The 12,260-nt window shown below is 35.8% G+C and overlaps 1 protein-coding gene across 2 annotated transcripts; it reads left to right on the top strand.

The window, feature by feature from the left end:
* The first annotated feature begins 2,265 nt into the window (after positions 1-2,265).
* On the top strand, positions 2,266-11,432 carry LOC143904966 (protein claret segregational-like). Of its 2 annotated transcripts, none has more exons than XM_077420013.1 (5): positions 2,266-2,766; positions 7,548-7,675; positions 7,798-8,192; positions 8,407-8,686; positions 10,125-11,432. In XM_077420013.1, exons 1-5 carry the CDS (start codon positions 2,487-2,489, stop codon positions 10,131-10,133), a joined length of 1,092 nt encoding a protein of 363 aa, XP_077276139.1. In that variant the 5' UTR covers positions 2,266-2,486; the 3' UTR covers positions 10,134-11,432. The 2 variants fall into 2 exon arrangements, with proteins under 2 accessions (XP_077276139.1, XP_077276140.1); XM_077420014.1 differs by having other exon boundaries at positions 10,122-11,432.
* Positions 11,433-12,260: the final 828 nt, after the last annotated feature.

The raw sequence follows: 12,260 nt of genomic DNA, 5'->3' as shown, positions 1-12,260 counted from the left end.
GATATAAAAGCTGCATAAATTATACGCGTAATAATTAATAATCATATCGGAAATGACATATGTTATTTATTTATGCTAATTTCTACGGAAGATCCCGGAATCTAACGTTCGGACCGTAATTGCGACACTATTAATAGTGTACCGTGTATCAAGAATTATTATACATATATACCGATATAATTTGCCTGAGTTTAATTTCCAATGCAAAAAGGAACTTTGCGCTAGCAATAAGCATCGCGCTTCGCTTATTAGCGAAAAAATTTAGGAATCAATATCGCACTTGTATTTACACGGATGAGTTTGACCGAATTAATTTTTCGATTAATTTTTTTAAATCGACGATTACTTTTTGTCAAGTAACAAAATTTCAACACAGATAAAATATTGTAATTATAACATATTATATTGCAATTTGAGTAAATCTATATTGTTTGACATATACATATATATAAAAAGAAAAATTAGAGGTTATCGGCGGCGAATTATATAGTTAGAAATCTTGCTGCAAACAATTCCGCTTCTCGAATTAATTGTCGATTAAATTAATGAAGTCGAATTTTGATTGAAATCAATATTAAGATCTAAATCTACTTACCAGCTACATCGGCACTGTCGCTCGGCTGCTCGGTCGGCGTCAACTTCGGGTGGAAGCCTTATTCAACGATTCACTTTCTTCGAGATCACCTACTCCCGCGGATACGAACATCGCGGAAATACGGTTGACGAGCGCAAATTAACACGCGACGCCGATTGACGCGACGATTTCCCGGCACCCTTCATTCGACACCCTCGGCGGTACATACATACATTCAAGCCGTTCAGGAGAAACGCGAGAAACGCGGAGCGGCTTCACTCTCACTCCGACTTCGCATTGACCAACGCAGCACGAAACAAATATGGCCGATCGCTTAATGGATAACACATCGACGCGTCTCGCTGCTACTTTCTCACTCTGTAATCGGCAAGATACGGAAAGATTATTTGGAAATTGTTGCGATTTTCATGACAAAACACACGTTATTGATTCGACTTACTTAAATGATAAATTTTTTCTTTTATTTCTGCCTATAACCATCAGAGAGAGGCCATGTGGCCATGCCGTCATCCCGATCTTTTTCGTGGGACCGTCGAAAGCTCCTGGTACACTAGCGCCAGTACATCCATTTTCGAAATTGATACTACGTAGCCACGTTCATTTTCCGACACTGCTGATAAAACATCATTTTGGTGCGCGTCCGTGCTACATCTGCAAATTGCGCGGTTTCATCTGCACAAGTTAATTTTATTTAATCTGGTACCATTATCGAGGAAAAGTTATATATAAGCAATATTTTTAAAGGCCGTGTCCTGCTTGTACCGAATGTCATTGCGATTAAATGCATTTTGGACTTTGTATTTTCTTAGTTAATTCTTATCTCAGGTTTAACTAACATCCGCTAGAAACAGGTCAACCTATAGAGGCCCTCCACCGCCCCCGCCGATTCCGATCGGCGCGGTCCTCTTTTATTTACAACACACGTTTTTTTTCACATTTCTGTCATTTTTACAATAATGTACAACATTATAAAAGAGTTACATATTATAAAATTGATTTGACAATATACAATAAAATTATATACAATATTTCTTTTTGACATGAAATTACATTTGCAACATTCGGTTTGCGTATATACGCAGCAATAACACGAAATTCTCACAATGTATAACGTGAGGCTATTACGTAATGTTTCTTATTAATTATAACAAGTCCAGAGTCTATTTTACTTCATTTTTAATTTACGCGAGCAATCATGACCAAAAAGATCGTTAATAAATTTATTACTTATGTTATTTCATCAAAAAGAACATCAATTATTGTTATACTCCATTATATTTTGCGAAACTCAAAAAAAAAATGATCGATACGCGAAAAAAATAGACAAAGCTTCGATGTAAGGCAATAATCAAGTTTATCTTCCGATATACATAATTTTTATAACATCCTGATCCGTTGCAATGCGCACGCGAATTCTTTATAATTATTATTTCTCTACGCGATATAATGAATGTTATTTGATAAACGTTAAACATTTCGTAATATACCTATATCATCACGTCTACGATTTTAATTATCTATAACACAGTGATGCTGCCGCGGAAGACAACGCGCGACGGACGCGATTTCTTAAACGCCTAACTTTCTAAGCGGGGTGGTGTCGGGGTGGTTTTAATATAATAATAATAAATATAATTATATTTGAATTATATATTAACGGTTGACCACCAAATGTTTTTATGACGATATTCGTGACCACCAAACGATTCCGCGTCGAATGAGCTATAAAAAAGTTAAATTGGTTGAAAATTAAAAATTGTCCGGCTAACTTCACACCGGAAATTTTATTTTTATTTTACAGGAAAACGACTAACCACCAAACGATCGGACTAGACTACCAAAGACCACCAAACGACCACCAATCGATTCCAATTAATGAAAGTTCGATACGATGAAGTTGTCCGGCCAACTTCATAGTGAAGTAGGTAGGTTGGCCAGCCTGACATTTTTCGCGGCAAGCATCGCGTGCGGTTGTGGCGTGCGGCGTGCGGCGGCGACTCGCATCGCAGATCGCAGTGGATCGCAGTTCGCAGCAGTTCGCAGTTCGCACTTCGCAGTTCTCAGTCATACGAAGAACTTCACACAGCAAGAGAGAGAGAGAGAGAGAGAAAGAGAGAAACGTGGCATACAGGCGAAGGTGGTCGCTGTGCTCTTGGACGTTGAAACGACTGGTGAGTACTCGCACTCCAGAACCTGCTCTCGAGCTTGCGAACGTCGGCGTCGTCGGCTTGCGAGTCCCGGGCAACATCGCGACGCCTAAATAAGAGAGGATCGGAGGTGGTGGAACACCGGCGATCGCGTCGTCGCCGACGCCGTCATCTTAGACCGAACCGCCGAGTTGCGACCGATTTCGCAAAAATTTTCACGCGATCACGCCGCGACTCGTCCTCGACGACCGCCACGCCTGGGAGTCTCTCGTCCGTCGATTGTCCCGGCTCGCGCCACGTTGCGCGATCGCAACCTCGAAGCGATCGCATGCAATTACCCGCACCGCGCGATCGCTCTCTCGCTCGTACGTCGCATCGGCACGTCGCGGCGAAGACATCCGCGTGATCAGCGTTGCGTGTATCATTATTTCGATCAATTTCGCTCGCTGCATACTCGCTGCAAGTAGAATCGAATAATCGGCGCGTGCACGCGTGCACCACGTGATCGGTCTCTCGCTCGCACGCATAGAGATAGAGTACGCGAGTCATATGCAGGGGGTCATGTATTTGGCGAGATGACTGTTTGCAACGCACTCTGGTATTCTCGGGGGTGAATTAAAAATCAATATGGCATCTCTCTCGCTGCATTTAAATGTTCCCTATCATATTAGACAACCTTATTTCTATAGTTTTAAGTATTTAAGGACAATTTTCTTGTTTTAATTGTATACGATTGCGTATAATTTATTCATAAATATGCATAAATAATTATATAAACATATAAACATATAACTGAAACAAGAACATTATTCTTAAATACTTAAAACCAGAAATTGTTGTCTAGTATGCAAAAGCAATTTTCTTATTTTAATTTTATGTGTGTGTGTGTGTGTGTGTGTGTGTGTGTGTGTGCGCGCTTAAATATTTATATGCCAATTCATATAATTAAAATAAGAATATTGCTTTTAAATATTATATAGTTTATAATTAATCAATGCAATAAACGAATATTGAATGAAAACTAATCCATGTGATTTAATATTGTAATTTAATTAATCTTTAAACTATTTAAATACAAATATAAGAATAATAAATTCTTCAAAATAATAACATGAAATATATATTTCTGTAGATCAACAATTCTTTGCTCAAATATCGTCAATTTATTAAAGTTTAATATTATGTAATAACTATTGGGAATGGCTAAACTGCGATACGCTATCTGGTGGCGAAAACAGAACTAAAAAGAGTAGGTCGCCGGCTGCTACATAAATAAATTGATTTAAAAACTATTGGACCGAACTTGTATTAAAATAGGGGTAGAATTTTCCGGGGAGTGCTACAGAGTGTATAGTTTTTTGTTATCTATTTTCTGGAAACCGATTTTTTTAATTTTTTTACTCGTAGGAATTAGAAAAATTAAAGAAATCGGTTTCCAGAAAATCGGTGACGAAAATTACACACTCTATAACACTTTCTGAAAAATTCTACCCCTATTTTATATACTTTTGATAAAAATTCGGTCCAATAATTTTTAAGTTAAAAACGGTCAAACATACACCACCCGTAAAAATTTTATATAATAGTATAGAAGAGTAGGTCGGCGGCTGCCACAGAAATAAATCGAATTGCGGCATGAAGGCGTCAAATTGGGCAGTCTCATTTTAATTACTGAAATCTATATATATATAGGAAGATGTCCTGACTGACTGACTGACTCATCAACGCCCAGCTCAAACCCCTGAATCGAATTTTTATCAAAAGTATATGAAATAGGGGTAGAATTTTCTGGGGAGTGCCACTATGTGTATAGTTTTTTGTTATCGATTTTCTGGAAACCGATTTTTTTAATTTTTTCAATTTTTTAATTAAAAGAATTGGAAAAACCGGTTTCCAGAAAATCGGTAACAAAAAACTATACACATAGTGGCACTCTCCGGAAAATTTTACCCTTATTTCATATACTTTTGGTAAAAATTTAATTCAGGGAATAAGCACATACGTCATATTGTAGAGTGACAAGTGACCTACTTTCTCCGGCCATTTTGCCTTGTGACGTCACGACCGCCAATCCCAATATAATCTAAAGTTAAAGTTTAAAATATTTGTCATCGTTAAAAAAAAATTATCTTTTAAAAATTAGTTATAATAACGGATTATTTTATAAATTAGAAACAAATAAGATATCAAATAAAAATAATAATATAAAATATCAAATGTGTTATGTATTAAAATTATTGAAGTATAAAAAATTGTAATTTGTACATGTAATATGTGTATATAATGTGAGGTACCTCTAAGAGGGTGGCAGTGTGGTCTTGAGGTAAAGCGCCAGACTCGTAATCCTGTGGAACCGGGTTCGAGTCTACCTGATCACAGAAATTTTTATACTCCAAACTGCCACCCCCCGCACGAGTGGGGCTTGTGCGGAGAAACTGGGCTATCTTTCGGAGGAGAAATGGAGAAATTATTTGTATTTAGAAGTAAATGAAATTTCATGTAAAGCTCTTTCTCGGAGAAAGAGCTTTATATGAAATTTTTTTTATATGTACAATTTTTTCTACTTCAACAAGCGGCTCGGCCGCTGAGCCTCGAGCGGTAGTGGGGGTATAGGAGCGCGTCGCCTCGGGAATCGGCCCGAAATGTGCAACTAAATTATTAAATAATACCATTGTGAGGAATTGCAGAAATTAAAAATTTAGAATATAATTTGTATTAAAAATATTTATTTTATACAAAAATTTTATGTTTATGTAACATAAATATTGTAATATATTACAATATATATTATAAACATAATAAACAATACATACGCCCATAATGAAGCTACCTACTCGATCAATCCATCTTGTGCGGACAACAGAGCATACGTACATACATGTAATAAAGAAATATATATATATATATATATATATATATATATACACTATATACTTATGCATTTATATATTTATACACTATATACTTATACACTATATATTTATATACTATATATATCAAGTGCGCGATAACATGGTAGTAACATATATATATGTTATACATTATACATATATATTATATATTATGCATTATGAACAATCTTTTTACTATGTGTTTTATAATAATTTTCTGCAGCCTGCATAAGAATATCTCCGTTATTTGGATGTATTATGTTTTTTAATATTTTGTTAATATATTGAAAATAATTTCTTATGAGCCAATTAACACATTTGCATATTATAATTTCTTTTAATGATGCAACATGGTCGCATTCTAAAAAGTTGAAATGTATATTTTCTATCAAATTGTTCTTAATATGTTTTGACAATTGTTCCAAATGCGAAATGATTGGCAAGTAAGAATAAGTAACATTAATAATATTTGAAAAATAAATATTTTGTTGTAAGGCATTTACATTTGTATGGCACATTTCACAATTTCTCACATACGTTAAAGTTGCTTTTCTTATTATTGATATTGGCATGTTAGCTGCGACATTGATATCATCTGTCATAGATATTTCTTGTAATGAAGTAGGTATATTTGATATTGGTAAAAGCAAGGATTGGATTATCTTTTGATGATGCTAAATGTAACAGTTTTTTTACATTAATTAAAATTTTAGATGTATTATCTGCTTCGCAATTTACTTTTGTGTAAGTTTGAATGTAAGGATTTATTAATAAACTTTTATAATATCCTAAGAAACTATTACAATTAGGATTTATATTCCGCATACCATGTTGTCGCATTTGTCCGAAAAAGTTTTCAATTGGATCTTGATTAAACGCTCTAGTTGTAAACGTTACAAATTCGATTTCGCGTAAATAATTACTCAATAATCGGAAACTTTCTAGTGTATGTATCCAATTTTGTAATACTGCAAGAGTTTTTCGATCATTTGGTTTTTTCTTTATAAATTCCATTGTCTTAATGACTGCTATTGCATCAATCCACAATTGTTCATGTTTATTATTTTTTAATTGTACACTACCGTTTAAACTATCGAATAATTCATTAAAAAAGAACAGCAGTTCAGCAGTATTACTCCTTCAGGTAGCATGGTTTTATTGGAAATGGAACTGTGGCTGTGTAACTTTTACTCATCAGTGCCATAACTGTTGATACAGTATAACTAAAAACTTGAGTACAATATGAAACTTTCATTTTTTTTAAATTTTATTTGGTATAACATGAAAATATGTCAATTTTGGCATTGTCCGAAAATGACCGTTGCTATTATCAATTTCATATGCATCTTCTATATGTGACCATTTTGCTATTACGTATCTTGCCATTTAATTTATATTGCAAATCTTTAGTTAATAAATTGTTTCGTATACATATACATCGTCGCCTTTTCTGTCTTCGCGAGAGCTCAAGGAACGGTTTTTTCCGCCTCAACGGAGGTCCCATGGCATAATCTAATAATGTATCAATTAATCCTTCAACTATTAAATGGAATTAAAACACGGAATAGATCAGTAATATTACTTTTTCTACTCACAACTTTTTCCAGATGTAGAGAAAATACATTATTTATATTATTTATTACTGCGTTTATAACTCGGTATAACCCTGAAAAGTACATTGTGTATTATATAGTCACGTACTTTATGATATTTGCATATGTATATATATATATATATATATATATATATATATATATATATTAAAAATATAGAAAAAGCGAAAGTATGTAACGATTTTTTCATAACTTTTAGTTTTCCACATAGATCTGTTAATTCTTCATATTCAGGTTGTAATTAAAAGATATATTACTTATCTCTCTCTGTTAATCTATTAACAGCTTTTTATATTTACAGCAATTATGCCTTGGTTAAGGTGCAGATGCAAAAAAAACGATTGTCGCACCAATAATAAATGCGGGTGCGTAAAAAACAAAAGGCAATGCACCAAGCATTGCCAATGCAGTCGTGATCAGTGCGGTGATGTAAGTATAGATATTTAATTAACGTGTTATAATTGTTATAATTGTATATAATAAGTATATAATAGTATGATACATGGTTATTACTTGATATATTTATTTTTTTCTTTTTTCATATCAAATAGTCAGCGTCGACCGCATCTGCTGCAACGACTGCTGCAACACCCTCGACATCTGCAACACCTTCGACATCAGCGTGTGACTCAGACGTAAAAGAACGCAAAGATTTAAAAAACGAGCTTTGGACCTTAAAGGTGGAAATAGAAGAACTTAAAACTTCACATACTACTTTGACTAACGAGCTTCGGACCCTAAAGGTGGAAATGGATGCCATTCGAAAAAATGAGAAAGATTTAGCAAAACGTTTGCAGGAATCAGAAGAATGGCAAACTTTGGCTCATAAGATGGATAAAGAACGCAGGATATTGCATAATGTAATCCATGAATTAAAAGGAAACGTAAGAGTCTTTTGTCGAGTGCGTCATCCACAAACGCCAAAAGAACGTGAGCATAAGAAAGCGTAAGTAAATGTGTTTTGCAATTATTAGAGAAAATTTTGTATAAAGTTTTTGAGAAGATCAAATTTGGAAATTAAAAAATTAATAATATATTTTTTTAATTTTTTTCTTAATTTCGTGAGTTTTTTTTAGCAATTACTATAAATAAAAATATATTTTATTCAAGGTTTTGATATTTTGATTTGTGTATTTAAATGAAAATATTGTTTGTTACAGATTATGTAATATCAACTTTATTGACGATTGTACTATTGAAGTAGGTAAATCGGACACATTAGATGCAATGAACTGCGAAAAGACATCATTTGTCTTTGACAAAATTTTTAACTGTGATGCTTCTCAAGCAGATGTGTTTGAAGAATTATCTCTTTTAGTAGAATCATCGCTTGAAGGATATAATGTTTGCGTATTTGCTTATGGTCAGACTGGTTCTGGCAAGACATATACTATGGAAGGAGAACGTGGATCACAGACTGAAGGCATTATACCTAGAACGGTATGTTTTTATATATATTTACAATATAATATGCGTACGTGCGTGTGTGTGTGTGTGTGTATGTGTGTAATTAAATTATCCCGCGGTTAAACATCAATAAAAGTCCCTATAAGGAGAATTAAAACAAAGAAATAACTCGATGATAAGCCCGATTGATACGTATATTATAGAATTTTAATGTGTTATATATGGATGTAGCAAATGTATTATAAAATATTCAATGTTAATCTTCTGCTCATCGATTTGGGCGTCAAATTTGATCACGTGATAGGTCACGTGATAGTCTTTTTAATTCCAGCGTCAAATGGCAAAAGCTCAACTGTGTTCAGCTTTAACGCTTGACGCTCGTTTCAATCAATTGCTTGTTTCGACGCTCGCATATTTGATGCTATTTCGTCTTCTTACCGATGAAGTTGGTCACGTGACTAGTTTTGACGCCCAAATCAAGCGTCGAGCGTCAGCATGAAAAGGCCCCTTTAATGTACAACATTATAAAAGAGTTACATATTACAAAATTGATTTGACAATATACAATAAAATTATATACAATATTTCTTTTTGACATGAAATTACATTTGCAACATTCGGTTTGCGTATATACGCAGCAATAACACGAAATTCTCACAATGTATAACGTGAGGCTATTACGTAATGTTTCTTATTAATTATAACAAGTCCAAAGTCTATTTTACTTCATTTTTAATTTACGCGAGCAATCATGACCAAAAAGATCGTTAATAAATTTATTACTTATGTTATTCCATCAAGGAGAACATTTTAATTATTGTTATACTCCATTATATTTTGCGAAACTCAAAAAAAAAGATTGATACGCGAAAAAAATAGACAAAGATTCGATGTAAGGCAATAATCAAGTTTATCTTCCGATATACATAATTTTTATAATATTCTGATCCGTTGCAATGCGCACGCGAATTCTTTATAATTATTATTTCTCTACGCAATAATGAATGTTATTTGATAAACGTTAAACATTTCGTAATATACCTATATCATCACGTCTACGATTTTAATTATCTATAACACAGTGATGCTGCCGCGGAAGACAACGCGCGACGGACGCGATTTCTTAAACGCCTGATTTTCTAAGCGGGGTGGTGTCGGGGTGGTTTTAATATAATAATATAATAAATATAATTATATTTATTATTATTATATTAAAGTTATTACTATTATTTCGTCTACAATCTTGTTCAACTATCGAATTATATCCCCTTGTCCTTCTCCCTGCCCGAATCCCTACCTATACCGTGTGAATCCCTACCTACCCCGTATTTCGATCTATAGTCCTACCCATATTTCCATTTTTCTACTTACCGGTAGTACCCGTGTTACAATATAATATAAATTTATTATAAATCTTTAATTAACCGTGACACGATTTATGAGGAACCTGATTTGCTGATTAATCCAGTAGGATACTTAAACGGGACATCTCAAAGTGACACAGATCGCAGTGGATCGCAGTTTGCAGTTCGCACTTCGCAGTTCTCAGTCATACGAAGAACTTCACACAGCAAGAGAGAGAGAGAGAGAGAGAGAGAAACGTGGCATACAGGCGAAGGTGGTCGCTGTGCTCTTGGACGTTGAAACGACTGGTGAGTACTCGCACTCCAGAACCTGCTCTCGAGCTTGCGAACTTCGGCGTCGTCGGTTTGCGAGTCCCGGGCAACATCGCGACGCCTAAACAAGAGAGGAGCGGAGGTGGTGGAACACCGGCGATCGCGTCGTCGCCGACGCCGTCATCTTAGACCGAGCCGCCGAGATGCGACCGATTTCGCGAAAATTTTCACGCGATCACGCCGCGACTCGTCCTCAACGACCGCCACGCCCGGCTCGGGAGTCTCTCGTCCGTCGATTTTCCCGGCTCGCGTAACGTTGCGCGATCGCGTCAACCTCGAAGCGATCGCATGCAACTACCCGCGCCGCGTGATCGCTCTCTCGCTCGCACGTCGCAACGGCACGTCGCGGCGAAGACATCCGCGTCATTATTTCGATCAATCTCGCTCGCTGCAGCTGCATACTCGTTGCAGTCGTTGGTAGAATCGAATAATCGGCGCGTGCACGCGTGTACCACGTGATCGCTCTCTCGCTCGCACGTCGCATCGGCACGTCGCGGCGAAGACATCCGCGCGACATAACTTGCGCGCGTGCCCTTGTCTTGATTGTTTCCGCTCGCTGCATATTCGTTGCAGCTCTCATTTACACGTCGACGGATCGGCGCGGGTACTCGCGCCCTGCGTGATCTCGTCCCTCGCGCGCGCGCCCTTCGCTCGACCACACGCGTGATCGCTCTTTCGCTCGCACGTCGCATTAGTAACTGGATTCCACGTTTCCGCGAGTTGAGTCCCGCACGTTTGAACGGAAAAGCGGAATCCGCTACTATCGTGTATGTATGTATGGCTGCGTTTCGATATTCACTGCCAGTACTTAACGCAGCCTATGTATGTACCCTGACTTGCATAAGATATACTTCATAATAACCATCAACATGATATACAAACAATTAGAATCAAAGCCATGCGATCCAAGTTTAGGTCTTTGAAAGCCTTATATTAATTTCTGTATACATATATGTCTATATATATACATATAATTTTTCCAACAAACTGCGCGCCGATTATTTGTCGGATTTAAAACACAGTAATTGTTAGAATTAAAAACCCTTCCCTCCCCGGAATTAAATCGACTCGATTTAATTATCTAAAAACTGTAAAGAAATTTATTGCGAAAAATATTACCTCAGCCAGGGTTCGAACCTGGAACCTCCCTCATTCCGTGTAGGGCGTCGTACCAATTCGACCACCGAGGCATGTGGTAATATTTATCGCAATAACCGGTTAATAATAGTTTGAAACGTCTTTCTCAGGCGACGTGAATAAATAATAATAAGAGAAATAGGATCGTAACGATATACAAACAATTAGAATCAAAGCCATGCGATCCAAGCTTAGGTCTTTGAAAGCCTTATATTAGTTTCTGTATATCTATATGTCTATATATATACATATAATTTTTCCAACAAACTGCGCGCCGATTATTTGTCGGACTTAAAACACAGTAATTGTTAGAATTAAAAACCCTTCCCTCCCCGGAATCGGATCGCTTGGATCGCATGGTTTTGATTCTAATTGTTTGTATATCGTTACGATCCTATTTCTCTTATTATTATTCATCAACATGATGTTTGGATCTATAATATTATACTGCCACTTTTATTAAATAATAAAGTACGCGAAGAGTATGTAAAAGCTTTCTTTTTCAATGTGATTAGACAGCTCCGAAATTTGATGGAGTATACTGTATCCGCGTTGACAACGGATTTTGACTCTTGATACCTATATATATATATATATATATATATATATAAAATATAGATAGATTTGTTTAATTTCAGCTATACAAAGCCATGAAATGGAATGGTTTACAATATACCTTAAACACACTCATACCAATTTTTTTAAACTTAACGCGTGACACTGTTAACTCCTTATTCCATACTTTTTTAATTTCTTCTAGAAAAACCACCTCTTAAACCCTACACGTTTAAACC

This window comes from Temnothorax americanus, unplaced genomic scaffold (genome assembly GCF_048541705.1).
Source record: "Temnothorax americanus isolate GAGA-0224 unplaced genomic scaffold, ASM4854170v1 Scaffold6, whole genome shotgun sequence".
Lineage (NCBI taxonomy): Eukaryota > Metazoa > Arthropoda > Insecta > Hymenoptera > Formicidae > Temnothorax > Temnothorax americanus.
The sequence above is the reverse complement of the archived record's forward strand: the minus strand, read 5'-3'. Positions and strand labels throughout refer to the sequence as shown.

What these genes read in the sequence shown, in the direction of transcription:
- LOC143904966 (XM_077420013.1), top strand. Translation starts at nt 2,487, where the DNA reads ATGAAGTTGTCCGGCCAACTTCATAGTGAAGTAGGTAGGTTGGCCAGC. An exon ending in CTTGGACGTTGAAACGACTG is followed by an intron (nt 2,767 to 7,547) that starts GTGAGTACTCGC and finishes TTATATTTACAG; the next exon opens with CAATTATGCCTTGGTTAAGG. An exon ending in GAACGTGAGCATAAGAAAGC is followed by an intron (nt 8,193 to 8,406) that starts GTAAGTAAATGT and finishes TGTTTGTTACAG; the next exon opens with ATTATGTAATATCAACTTTA.